The sequence below is a fragment of the Lampris incognitus genome, chromosome 1 (genome assembly GCF_029633865.1).
Source record: "Lampris incognitus isolate fLamInc1 chromosome 1, fLamInc1.hap2, whole genome shotgun sequence".
NCBI classification, from domain to species: domain Eukaryota; kingdom Metazoa; phylum Chordata; class Actinopteri; order Lampriformes; family Lampridae; genus Lampris; species Lampris incognitus.
This window is the reverse complement of record NC_079211.1, coordinates 1,496,679-1,511,533: the sequence shown is the minus strand read 5'-3', so window position 1 is coordinate 1,511,533 and position 14,855 is coordinate 1,496,679. Positions and strand designations below refer to the sequence as shown.

Sequence of the window (14,855 nt, the reverse complement as noted above, 5' to 3'; positions counted from 1 at the left end):
TTAAGCCAAGAGAGAGCTAAGCCAGAGGCACTAAAATTACAATTTAATCTATCTAAAAGTATACAGTGATCAATGGTGTCAAAGGCTGCACTGAGGTCCAGTAGTAGAAGCACAGAAGTGGAATCAGAGTCGATAGCCAGTAAAAGATCATTTACCACTCTGGTCAGAGCAGTTTCAGTGGAGTAACAGGGCCTGAAAGCCGACTGAAAAGGTTCATATAGATGGTTTTCTTTTATATGGGTCAAAAGTTGTTGATACACAACTCTCTCTAGTACTTTAGAGAAGAATGGAAGATTAGAGACTGGCCGATAGTTATTAAGAGACCCTGGATCAAGGTGTTGTTTTTTAAGTAGAGGTTTAACCACAGCTGTCTTAAAACTGCTGGGAACAATGCCAGTAGTAAGTGATAAATTATCAATGTCTAGCATTGTAGGTCCCAGGAAAGGCCAGAGGTCTTTAAAAAGTTTTGCTGGTAAGGGATCAAGTAGGCAAGTAGTTGGTTTGGAAGCTGACATGAATTTAGTCAAACTATCAAGAGAGATAGTCTCAAAAGATGTAATAACTGGAACTGTCAGTGACTCATTGTATAGATATGAATTTGGTAAGACAGGATCTGCAGGAGTAGCTGGAGTTGAAGAACTAATTTTGTTTATGATCTCATCAACCTTATTGCAGAAAAAAATCTGGTGTGTGTGTGTATACTGAAACAGGTAATTAGGAATTAAACGACCATCTCTGTTTCCTGGTAAGAGCTGAAGACCTTTGAAATAAATTTCAAAAGTTACCCTAAAATGAAAGAGAAAAGGAATTCAGACAAGTGAGGGGAATTTCCACATTATTATCAGATTACTTAATCTGATAATCACTGAGGATTAGAATTAACATTTTCTTGTAATTGTGAGGACATTACCCCATTATTACCAAGATGTAATGTTGTGAACTTGCCATTTTCGCCCTCTTCTAAACCAGCTGTATCCTACTTCATAAAAATAAGGATATGGGACTGTTTGTCATAAATTAATGTCAGATGACTATATGTCCCATTTACTGAATGTAGTTTAAAGTACATTAGATGTGACAGTGTATAACCCATCCACTGAGGATGCACAAGCCAGTGCATTCTTTGATGGCTGGGAGAGCTGGCGCTGGATCAGCTGAGGAAGCCTGGTCTGCTGTCCCATGGGCCCAGGGACCACAGCCCTGCCTAAAGCTGCGCCTGAAGAAGAAACACCGACGGCGGTCTGAAAGGACATGGAAGCGGGGCAGGCTAAGCTAACTGCTAGCCCTTGCAGACTAGCAGTTCCATTAACATCGAGGGAAGTCTGGCAGCAGCCTCCCGTAGCATTGACTGTGTTTTTGGTGTCGTCATGTGGAGTGCGGGGAGGTGTGTCGGGGGTGTCTGGCTGGAAGTGCTGGCATTGGATCAGCTGGAAGAGCTTGGTCTGCTGTGTCTGGTGGGCCCAGGGACCACGGCTGCTTCCGAAGAGGAAACACCGGGGTCAATCTGAGAGGACGCAGAAGTGGGGCAGGCTAAGCTAACTGCTAGCCCATACAAACCGGCAGTTCCGACAAGTCATCATCATTTTTAAAAAAATATTTTATTACATGATGATGCTGGTCACGTGGCTTGGGTCCTGGACTGCTCCGTTGGCATGTGGACACCGCTTGGCATCCTATGCATCATGTTCTTCATAAATTTTATAATATAATTTTGCTATCCTCTTTCAATGTTGTATTATGTAAATTGCGTGAACACAACATCTATTGCGCACTGTCCGTCTTGGGAGAGAGATCCTCCTCTGTTGCTCTTCCTGAGATTTCTTCCTATTTTTTCTCCCTGTTAAAGGGGTTTAGTTTTAGGGAGGTGTTCCTCATCCGATGAGACGGTCTAAGGACAGGATGTTGTGTTGCTGTTAAGCCCACTGAGGCAAATTTGTAATTTGTGATATTGGGCTATACAAATAAAATTGATTTGATTTGATTTGATCCTGGCATTTACTCTCTTGGACATTGATTTTGTTGTTTTTTTGTGTGGATATGTTGGATATACGTATGTGTTCTTGTAGTTTGGATATGTGTTTTTGTCTTTGTGTTGCACTGCTGTGGACTGGGGGAAACGATATTTCATTTCATGTGCGCAGGTGCATGGAATGAAATGACAAATAAATATTCCTGATTCCTGATTCTTAGTGCCGGTCCCAAGCCCGGATAAATGGGTAGGGCTGTGTCATGAAGGGCATCCGGCGTAAAACCTTTCCTAAATCAAATATGCAGAAAATAAATCAGATTTCCATACTGGATAGGTCAAGGCCCGGGTTACCAACAACCACCACCAGTACTGTTGGCAAGCAGAGTGCCGGTGGAAATTGTGCTACTGTTGGGCGAAGGAGAAGAAGAGGGGTAAGGCATGTCCAGGGAAGCAGAAGAGGGAGGTAGGAGCGTGGAGGTGAGAGTCAGAACTTTGAATGTTGGCACCATGACTGGTAAAGGGAGAGAGCTGGCAGATATGATGGAGAGAAGGGAGATAGAAATACTTATATTGGGAGAAGGATGCTGAATATCGAGCTGCCAGAGAAGGCGAAAAGAGGAAGGCCAAAGAGGAGGTTTATGGATGTGGTGAGGGAGGACATGCAGGAGGCTGGTGTGACAGAGGAAGATGCAGAGGACAGGAAGAAATGGAAACGGATGATCCTCTGTGGCAACCCCTAACGGGAGCAGCTGAAAGTAGTAGTAGTTGTAGTAGTAGTAGTAGTAGTAGCAGCACATACTCATTTTAAATGTCTTGATCTTAATGTCTTAAGTATTCTAATCCAACATATAGCAGATGTAAATGTACATTATGCGCCCTGTAAATAAGGCTGGTATTGAATGCACAATGCTCACCGCGGGGAGGAGGGAGAAGTGGATGCAGAATCCTGGTTTGGATGGGAAATACTCGTCGGAGATGAAGCGGATCCGGACCTGGCTGCCTTTGGATATGTGATGGCCCGGTGCTGTCTCTGAGCCGCACCACTGACCCAGGATGGCGTTCTCAGTCAGGTCCTCTATCTCCACAAAATCGTACCTGGTAAGAGTGTCAGGGACAGACATAGACATGAGAAAGCGAGTGCGAGTAGCAGATTGAAATGACTTTGTTCTGCGTGTATGGTCAACACAAAGGACAGAAAGTGGACTTAAAAAACCGAAGACGTTCAGTAAAACACCAACTAAGCAGTTGTCACAAGCTAATTTAGCTGATATATTGTATGTGATAATGGATATGAGTAAACAATGAATAGGTGGTTTGAGGGGTTTTCTAACTTTCCTTACACAAAATAAACTACTGTCTTTGTGCAGTACTGGTACTGTAAACTGTATCCCAGTTAAACCAGAACAATATTTTCCCTCAATGACCAACAAGTTTACGTTGACATAGTGTGTTAGATTGAAGCAATCTAACATTGCTTCAAAATCTTTAGTGGAATTACTGTTGGTGTTCTAAATCTAAATGAACATCAAAATCCCCCATTGGCACAGATGTAATTGCCAGTTGCCACATTGGTCCTCCCACTGTAGCTGCATTTGGCCAGCAGCTGCCTGAAGTCTTGGCTCCTTTGACTGTAGAGACAGACTCTTTTGAAAATCTTACTAGTAACTTAAATGTGGCCCTCTCTAGTCTCCTCGATTCAGTTGCACCTCTCACTACCAGAGCTAGGTGACTAAAGAGGCCTACACCCTGGTTTAATGATGAGACACGTGCTCTTAAGCGGGCCTGCAGGAGACTGGAACGTAAATGGCAAAAATCGAAATTGGAAGTTCTTTTACCTATCGTGGCATGAGTGTTTACTGAAATACAAACATGTTTTAGCTGCTGCAAAAGCAGCGTATCTCTCTCGCTTACCCAATATTAATAAACATAATCCCAGATTTCTCTTTGACACTGTATCTAAACTTACTAAAAAGCAGCCATCGGTTAGCTGCTCAACATTCATGGCCCATGACGTTCTAGATTTTTTCTGCAATAATGTTGATGAGATCATAAACAAAATTACTTCTTCAACGCCATCTACTCCTGCAGATCCTGTCTTACCATATTCATATCTATACAATGAGTCACTGACAGTTCCAGTTATTACAGCTTTAGAGACACCCACTCTTGATACTTTGACTAAGCTCATGTCAGCTTCTAAACCAACTGCTTGCCTACTTGACCCTTTACCAGCAAACCTTTGAAAGACTTCTGGCTTTTAATGAGACCTTCAATGCTAGAGATTATTAATTTATCACTCACTACTAGAATTGTTCCCAGCAGCTTTAAAACACCTATGGCTAAACCATTACTTAAGAAACCATACCTCGATCCAGGGTCTCTTAATAACTATCAACCAGTTTCTAATCTTCCATTCTTTTCTAAAGTACTAGAGAGAGTTGTGTATCAACAACTTTCGACCCGTATAGCAGAAAACTATATAAATCTTTTCAATCGGCTATCAGGGCCTTTTGTGCCACTGAAACTGCTCTGACCAGAGTGGTAAATGATCATGTGTCAAACTGTTATCAGTCCTGTATCCCTCTAACGTATCCCTCTAATATATCCCTCCAACCTATTCAAAAAAAAAAAACCTGCCCTTGATCCAACCTTCCAAAATAACTACAGACCTATTTCCAAACTACCATTCGTCTCCAAAATTCTTGAAAAAAATCATTGCACAGCAGCTCCTTGTGGTCATTGAAGGATACAATACTTCCAATAAATTCCAATTCAGCTTTCACCACCAACAGAGTACAGAAACGGCACTACTAAGAGTGACAAATGACATCCTCATATGAGCTGACAACATTTTATCCTGGTCCTGCTTGACTTAACTGCTGCTTTTGACACTATTGATCACTCAATCTTGATTGAACATTTAAATAACTGGGTTGGTATTGCGGGCTCTGCTCCCAGTTGGCTCTCATACTAGCTGTCTTACAGGTAGTTCTAGGTTGTCATAGACAACTTTGTGTCCTAACCTGCCCCTATACTATGTGGAGTTCTGCAGGGTTCAATCTCTGGTCCGATCCTTCTCTCAATCTACATGTTACCTCTTGGCAATCTGGTTAGCCAGTTCAATTGCATCTCTCACCACTGCTACGCTGATGACATGTAGCTGTATGTATCAGTTAAGCCAAATGATATGGGTAATATTGGTACCCTTCATGACTGCCTAGCTGCCATTAAGGAATGCATGTCACGCAATTTCCTTTAGCTCAATTCAGACAAAACTGAGGTTCTCCTTGTTGGTCCTATTAAGTTTGTCTCAGAAGTGAAACCTTGTATCGGCCCTCTGGCCACCAATGTTCAACCCTCCTCAAGAAATCTGGGTGTACTCTTTGACCAAAATCTGAATTTTGACCCACACATAAGCAAACCTGCTTTTTCCAACTCTGGAACATTGTAAAAAAATTAAATCAATGCTATCAACCAGAGATCTAGAATTGCTAATCAATGCTCCATTTTTTTTTATGCCTTGACTACTGCTCTTTTCTCCTGTCTCAGCCAAGCAGCCCTGTCCCGCCTGCAACTCATGCAAAACGCTGCAGCCAGGCTGCTAACCAATACAAATCTTAGATCCCACACCACACCAATCCTCGTATCCCTTCATTGGCTCCCCGTAAAGTATAGAATACTTCAAGACACTGCTTATCACATATACTATATGGACCTATATGGTCTTGCCCCTTTATACATTTCCAAACTTTTGCATCCTTACTCCACTTCTAGGCCACTCAAATCTTCCGACCAGGGTCTCTTATCTCTACCCCGCTCCCTGGGCAAATCCTAAGGTGACTGTCTTTTTGCCGTAAGGGCCCCATTCCTCGAAGTCTCCCACTATCTGTTACATCAGCTGAATCTGTACAAAAAACTTCTCAAAACCCATCTCTACCGACTTGCCTTCCCTGTAGTGTGGCTGTAATTCATACTTTCTTTATATAACTGTATATGTATGTTGTTTATTTTCTGTATCTGTATCTTGTGCAGCATTCTGGAATTTGTTTTATAAGGTGCTATATAAATTAACTTGCATTTATTTTCCACTTGTGTATTGAGCCAGCAAAACAAGCATTTCATTATGAGAATAAATGTAAACTTATTTTTCATATGTGACAAATAAACTTTAAACTAGTTTCACAGAAGGTTTTGTTGGTTTGTCTATGTACAATCAGTACTGGTGGGTAATGTAGTGGATTGAAGTAATAAAATCCTCACTACTACACTGACAGAGAAATCAGTGTTCTCCTGCTCCCAGTCTTTCTGACAGTGCCTACACGTACCAGAATTCATTGCTGCATGCTAGCTTCTGTATCGTTGTCTATTAACGCTGTGCTAATATTGTGTGGTGTGATTTCCACCGTTGGAAACCCAGCTTAGCTGAAAGACCGAAGATGTTGTTTCGAACGGCGTTTTTAGAGTAAACTAGAGGGGAGATTAGAAACCCAAGATAAACTAGGGTATAGTTTTTAACTGACATCGATGATACGTCACTTGACAGACAGAAAAACTGTTTCACTGCCAGTCACAGAAATGCTCAGGAACAAATACAAGTGTTTGTCATATGCTTTCCTTGTTGTAGACACATAGAGATAATGTTCACATTTTCTCTTTAAATTCTAAAAAAAATTGATGGAAGTAGAATTTTCCCATTTCTTCAATATAAAGTAATTCTGTTAAAAGTGTATTCTAGTTTTGATGAGCTGCTCTGGATCAGTCCTGTGCGGCAGTATTGGGTGTGGCCTCACTCCAGACGTCTCTGATGGGCCAAAGCAAACAGCAAGCAACCTCAACACTTACACTGGCTTGGTTCAGGAGGTCAGCACTACCAGTTTATACCTGTGTGTGTGTGTGTGTGTGTGTGTGTGTGTGTGTGTGTGTGTGTGTGTGAGCAACGACTCCACTGCACTCAATGCGGTCTTGTTTCTCAGCCTCTTCCTTGTCTGGGATTAATCATGTCGTTGTTGTCGGCAGGCACACTAACCTCTCATTCAGCCCTGCCAATTCGGATATTTGGCTTTCATGGACATTATTTACATTATGAGCCAGCTTGACAGATTCCGTTCAAACTGGTTTCAATGAAAACAAGGCAGAGCGATGCAAGCAGGACTATAAATGGATTTGCTGTGATGTTAAATAAACTCCAGGGTGTGGACAAATTTCCTGACAGGCAGAAAGTTGGTAGGAGTCACAAACAAACTGGCAGTTAAGTTCAACTTTCTTCCTTTAAAATGTCCGAGCTTTAAAATAAACATGAGGGAAGACAAATAACCACGATCTAAATATGAGTCATTTGTATCACGTTGTTGTGAATGTAAAAAATAAAACTGCAAATATATGTTTAGATCGTTTTTCAGCATTTATGTTGGATCTGGATTAGGAAGGAGTATATTAGAGGGACAGCTCAGGTTGGACGGTTTGGAGACAAAGCAAGAGAGACAAGATGGAGATGGTGTGGACATGTGTGGAGGAGAGATGCTGGGTATACTGGGAGAAGGATGCTGAATATGGAGCTGCCAGGGAAGAGGAGAAGAGGAAGGCCAAAGAGGAGGTTTATGGAGGTGGTGAGGGAGGACATGCAGGTGGCTGGTGAGACAGAGGAAGATGCAGAAGACAGGAAGACAGATGATCCGTTGTGGCGCCCCCTAACGGGAGCAGCCGAAAGTAGTAGTAGTAGTAATAGTAGTAGTAGTGGTAGTAGTAGGTTGAATCTGGTTTAGTTGTTATATCAGAAGACATCAGACATGTCTGCAGAGTAAATGGATGAAGCCTATGGAGCAGTTCACATGAGGTGACTGACCCTGATCTGAGCTGGCTGTACGCAGCATGGTGCATTATGGGCCAAATCTGCTGTGAATTCTGGGACAAGAGATGCTGCTCTCAGTAACTGGATGGAAAATGAGTTGGGAAGCGGCACATTTTCTTCTCTGAATACTGTGGGTCATATGAAACCGCACTGAAATTCAACATTTTGTTTGAATCAATGAGTTTTAATGCCAATGCTCAGGTCATTTTGATGCATTACCTTTTGTTTATCAGTGAAAAAAATTATTTCTGTCTCAACACTTCCGAGTAACGAAGGCAATGACATCTGTCCCATGGCCTTTGCTGATAACTTTTTGTTCACTTGACATTCTGAATTCACAATGCACAAGTCAACAACGTAAGAAATCCTCTGGAGATTTAGACCAAAGAAAAAAAGACTATAAGTTACAAAACTGCCTCCAGCCTTCACTTCCAATGCGGTTCAGAGACGAAGAAGAAGACTTCTCTTTGATTTCAAGCCTCATTCAGCTCAGTGACAGATGGATCATCAATAATGCAAGACGGTGGCTTTTAACATATTCCTCCCGTGTTCAACAGCGGCTCCTCATGTTCACATCCAACATGGTCATGTCTAACATGTTCACATCCGACATGTTCACATCCAACATGGTCACATTCAATATGTTTACATCCAACGTGTTCACATTCAACATGTTCACATCTAACATGGTCACGTCTAACATGTTCACATCCGACATGTTCACTCAACATGTTTAACATGTTCACATCCAACATGCTCACATCAAACAAGTCCACATGTTAACATCCGACATTGTTCACATCCAACGTGTTCACATTCAACATGTTCACATCTAACATGTTCATATCCAACATGGTCACGTCTAACATGTTCACTTCCGACATGTTCATTCAACATGTTCACATCCAACATGCTCACATCCAACAAGTCCACATGTTGACATCCGACATTGTTCACATCCAATGTTTTCACATTCAACATGTTCACATCCAACATGTTCATATCTAACATGTTTAACATGTTCACATCTGACATGTTCACATTCAACATGTTCACATCCAACATGGTCACATTCAACATGTTTACATCCAACGTGTTCACATTCAACATGTTCACATCTAACATGGTCATATCCAACATGGTAACATTCAACATGCTCACATCTAACATGGTCACATTCAACATGTTCCAATCTAACATGTTTACATCCAACATGTTCACATTCAACATGTTTAACATGTTCAATTCCAACATGTTCACATTCAACATGTTCACACCTAACATGGTCATATCCAACATGGTCACATTCAACATGTTCACATCTAACATGTTCACATCTGACATGTTCACATCCGACATGTTCACATCTAACATGGTCATGTCCAACATGTTCACATTCAACATGTTCACATCTGACATGGTCACATCCAATATGGTCACATCTAACATGTTCACATCTCCAACATGTTCACATCTAACATGGTCATGTCCAACATGTTCACATTCAACATGTTCACATCTGACATGGTCACATCCAATATGGTCACATCTAACATGTTCACATCTCCAACATGTTCACATCTGACATGTTCACATCTGACATGTTCACATCCGACATGTTCACATTCAACATTTTCACATCTAACATGGTTTTCTTTTTCAGCATGTTCCATTCTGAATCATGGTAAATCTGTTCACATCTACCACAAGAATACTTCAAATGAAGGCAAACTGTTTTTTTTAAAACTTTAAACTGGAAATAAGAGCGACAGTGAAAAGGCTTCATTGAAAGCAGTGGTGTTGGTGAGCTGTCAGGATTACTGAGATCCATGACCTTCTCAATATGCCTCTCCTCCAGATCCTCCTCAAGACTTTCTATCACATCACAGCCAAACAGAATAGCAGATGAGCATCTTGACTACAGAGCCTTCCTCTCATCTCAGCTCAGCTCAGCTCCTGGCTCTCAACCAGTCAGGCAGCACTTCCTATGTGTAGTGTTCTATGTGTAGTATTCTATGTGTACTATTCTATGTGTAGTGTCCTAAGTGTAATGTTCTATGTGTAGTGTTCTATGTGTATTGTCCTAAGTGTAATGTTCTATGTGTATTATTCTATGTGTAGTGTTCTATGTGTAGTGTCCTAAGTGTAATGTTCTATGTGTATTATTCTATGTGTACTATTCTATGTGTAGTGTCCTAAGTGTAATGTTCTATGTGTATTATTCTATGTGTAGTGTTCTATGTGTATTGTCCTAAGTGTAATGTTCTATGTGTATTATTCTATGTGTAGTGTTCTATGTGTAGTGTCCTAAGTGTAATGTTCTATGTGTATTATTCTATGTGTACTATTCTATGTGTAGTGTCCTAAGTGTAATGTTCTATGTGTATTATTCTATGTGTAGTGTTCTATGTGTAGTGTCCTAAGTGTAATGTTCTATGTGTATTATTCTATGTGTACTATTCTATGTGTAGTGTCCTAAGTGTAATGTTCTATGTGTATTATTCTATGTGTAGTGTTCTATGTGTAGTGTCCTAAGTGTAGTATTCCGTGTGTAGTGTTCTATGTGTAGCGTTCTATGTGTAGTATTCTGTGTGTAGTATTCTTGTGTGGTGTTCTATGTGTAGTATTCTGTGTGTAGTAGTCTATGTTTAGCATGCAGGGTGGTGGCAGTAGCAGCTGATAACAGCACACAGCGAGCTGCACTTGCAGTGTGTTGACATGCAAAACAAGACATATTGGAGGAACTGGTGCACCACAGACTAATATTAACAGAATCAGCGTACACCATTCAATGGCTTGAGAGAAATCAGGTAATACTGAACAAAGTCAACCCTTTAATCCAAATGTGGCCTCGCTAATGGATTCCTCTCAGTAATGTCAGTGTTGGTTTCCATGTAAGCCTCCTGTCTGCTGTTGAAGCAGCTGGTACTGTAGTAGTAGGACCGCCAATAAACTCCATCCTCCAGTCAAACCCAGCGCCTGTTTCCATCCTGACGCCACTGGGATGAGAATCTCTCAGGGAATTTAGCTCATGACATTTTCAACATACATAAAAGGAGAAGTAGATACTATGTGGAATATTTCATGGACAGAAAGAGAGTGACTTGATGGACGGCGAGAGACAGAGAGAGAATTTTAATTTTAAGACAAGTCTTTATTTAACAGAAAAAAGACTTGAAATCTTTTTAAACATATAAACAATATTTGTTAAATTACAAACACTCAACATGCATCTTTTAACAACCCCCCCCAAAAAAAGTCATTCAACAACAACTCAAAACATAAAAAAAAACCAGGTAAGACCCCTTTTATCCGAGCTCTGCAGCAAAAACCAGCTCATGCTCTATGGTTGAACACAGCCCCGTTTATATCACCAGAAAGTTGTGAATGTGTCCAGATCTTTCTTTGTAATGAGAGAGAGAGAGAGAGAGAGAGAGAGACATAGACAGAGACAGAGAGAGACAGACAGACAGACAGAGAGTGAGAGCAACAAATTTGTTGAAATCGGTTTGTGCTGCATTCATCCATCTGCCAACACCAGCAGTGGTGTGCTGAGACACCATCACACTATGAGGGAAGAGAGGGAAAAGTGGTGGAATGGCCGACAGATGGTAAATGGTAAATGGACTGCGTATTTAAAGCACTTTTCTACTCTATCATCCACTCAAAGCACTTTACAGTGTGCGTCTCACATTCACACACACATTCATCCTGTGATGGGAGGCTGCCATGCCACACACCAGCCTGCTCATCAGCAGCAGTTCTTCAGAGGCGGCTGGTGACTCCACATGTATCGGAGGAGACATGTGGTAGTCTGCAGCTCCCCCCGATCAGAAGAGGGGGTGGAGCAGAGACTGGGACAGCTCGGAAGAATGGGGTGATTGGCCAAGTACAACTGGGGAGAAAAATGGGGGGAAAAAAATCCCCCCCCCCCAAAAAGGGAAAAAATGAGGAGCAGTTCTTCAGTTCATCAGGGACACTTCAACATGTTCTTTGGAGGAGCTGGTGATCAAACAAGCAATCTTCCGATTACTAGACGACTTGCACTACCTCCTGAGATATGCTGCCAAAATGACAGAAGACTGCTACCAGTCCTGAACAGCAAGTTGTTATTGTCCCTCTTCCCTTCAGGAACACCGTAAGTCCTGTCTTCTTATACATGGAAGACAACACAAAGACTGTTAGTCACCCCACCATCCAACTTACACACACACACACACACACACACACACACACACACACACACACACACACACACACACACACACACACACACACACACACACACACACACACACACACAAGCCAGTGTGGTGAAAAGCCCATCTTGTTCTTTCTTTCAGTCCAGGGCTGTTACAGTGGCATGTGGACACTGCTTGGCATCCTCCTCATCATATTCTTCATATATTTTATAATTCCATTGTAATTCTGTTATCCTCTATTAAATGATCCGCTTCCGGTGTGGGAAGATGGCTGAGCGAAATCGCATTTGCAGCGACCTCACCCAGTACCGACCATGCAGTGTCTTTGTCCGAGTCTAACTTTCTGTCTTTGTCTGTTGGCTAGAAGAGCTGGTGCTAGATCGGCTGGGAGAGCTTGGTCTGCTTCGTCTGGTGGGCCCGGGGACCACGGCCCCTGCCTGGAGCTGTACCCGAGGAGGAAACGCCGAGGGCAGTCTGACAGGACATGGAAGCGGGGCAGGCTAAGCTAACTGTTAACCTATACAGACCAGAGCTTTCGACAGTCATCCTGGCTGGCGTTTGTTCCCTTTTGTTTAGTTTGGGTATGTGTGTTAGTTTGGGTATGTGTGGTAGTTTGGGTATGTGTGTTAGTTTGGATATGTATGTTAGTTTGGATATGTGTGTTAGTTTGGATGTGTGTGTTAGTTTGGGTATGCGTGTTAGTTTGGATATTACATTACATTACATTACATTACATTACATTACAGTCATTTAGCCGACGCTTTTATCCAAAGTGACTTACAATAAGTGCATCATTTAACGTGGAAAATCAAAAGAACTACTAGTCATCAGAGGTCATAAGTGCATCTTCTCTCTAAACAAGTATCTAAGAGCAAAACCAGTGCTAAAGTAAAAGCGCAAGAAAGAGTTTTTTTTTTTTAATGGGTGAATACAATAAGTGCTAAGAACAAGTAACAGGGTAGTAGTTCTTGAAGAGGTGAGATTTCAACCTGCGCTGAAAGATGGGCAGCGACTCCACTGCCCTGACATCAGTGGGGAGTTCATTCCACCACTGTGGGGCCAGGACAGAAAAGAGCCGTAACTGGGTCGATCGACAGTAGGGGCCTCTGAGAGACGGGGCAACCAGGCGTCCCGAGGCAGCAGAGCGAAGTGGTCGGACGGGGGTGTAGGGCTTGACCATGGCCTGGAAATAGTAAGGAGCTGTTCCCTTCACTGCCCTGTAGGTTAGCACCAGAGTCTTAAACTGGATGCGAGCAGCTACTGGGAGCCAGTGTAGGGACATGAGAAGGGGAGTTGTGTGGGAGAACTTAGGGTGGTTGAACACCAGACGAGCCGCAGATTTCTGAACAAGCTCCAGAGGTCTGATGGCTGACGCCGGGGCGCCGGCAAGGAGGGAGTTGCCGTAGTCCAGCCGGGAGATGACCAGAGCCTGGATGAGCACCTGTGCCATCTCGTCGGTGAGGAATGGATGAATCCTCCTGATGTTATAGAGGAGAAATCTGCAGGAGTGAGCAACCGATGAAACGTTTGCAGCAAACGACAGTTGGTCATGCAGGAACACACCCAGATTCCTCACAGTCCAAGTTGGCGTCACCACGGTGTTGTCAATGGTGATGGCCAGGTCTCGGTGCAGGCAACCTTTCCCCGGGAGGAACATCAGCTCTGTCTTGTCCAGATTGAGCTTCAGGTTGTGTGTTGCCATCCACTCCGAGATGTCAGTCAAGCATGCAGCAATGCGTGCCTCTACTTGTGTGTCAGAGGGAGGAAAGGACAAGATCAGCTGGGTGTCATCAGCATAACAATGGTAAGAGAAGTCATGCGAGCGAATAACAGAACCCAGTGATGTTGTGTACAGGGAGAAAAGGAGAGGACCCAGAACTGAACCTTGTGGAATGCCTGTAGTCAGTCTGCGAGGCTCAGACACAGATCCCCTCCATGTCACCTGGCAGGAGCAACCCGTCAGGTAGGATGCAAACATTGAGAGTGCAGAGCCTGTGACACCCAGCCCCTCGAGGGTAGAGAGGAGGATCTGGTGGTTCACTGTGTCGAACGCAGCTGACAGGTCCAGGAGTATCAGGGCAGAGGAGAGAGAGTTTGCTCTCGCAGAGTGCAGTGATTCTGCCACTGCAAGGAGGGCCGTCTTTTTCGAGTGACCCACCCTGAACCCAAACTGGTTGGGGTCCAGGAGGTCATTCTGGCGGAGGTACAAATAAAGTTGGTTAAAGACAACAAGTTCGAGAGTTTTGGATAAAAAGGGTAGAAGGGAAACCGGTCTGTAGTTTTTGACGTCAGAGGGGTTAAGTGATGGTTTCTTGAGAAGGGGGGTGACTCTAGCAGTCTTGAAGGCAGATGGACAGCATCCTGCCTGGAGGGAGGCGTTAATGAGGTGGGTTAGAAAGGGAAGGAGTGGGTCCGCGGTGGTTTAGCGGTCTAAGCATTGGCTTTGTGTTGATGCAGTTGCCCACTGGGGACTGGGGTTTGCACCCCGGTCTCGTCAGATCCGACTATGGCCGGACTCGGCGAAGCAGCAATAATTGGCAATGCTGTGTTTGGGAGGGGGGTGGAGTCAGCTTGTGTTCGTCACATGAATGCGTCTCTGTGTGTGTCGGAAAAAGCAGTGGTTCAGCCTGGAGTTGCCTTGTCACAAAAGTGGCGAAGCGTCTACTTCGAGACTGCCGGACGGACAGATGCAGTTGGCGAACGCATGCAGTACGAGGGTGGGTGTTTGAACTAAAATGGGGATCGACTGGCCACTAAATTGGGAGAAAAAGGGAAAAATCAGAAATAAATTTTTTTTAAAAAAGAAAGGGAAGGAGTTCAGGTGCCATAGACTGAA

At 43.2% G+C, this 14,855-nt stretch overlaps 1 protein-coding gene across 1 annotated transcript in view; it reads right to left on the bottom strand.

Annotated features, from left to right (window-relative positions):
- Positions 1–14,855, bottom strand: part of pdgfc (platelet derived growth factor c) — a 70,586-nt gene that overhangs the window by 34,300 nt on the left and 21,431 nt on the right. The window contains exon 3 of the mRNA XM_056296572.1: positions 2,884–3,064. Coding sequence (XP_056152547.1) covers positions 2,884–3,064 — 181 coding nt within the window. The remainder of the gene's footprint in view (positions 1–2,883; positions 3,065–14,855) is intronic.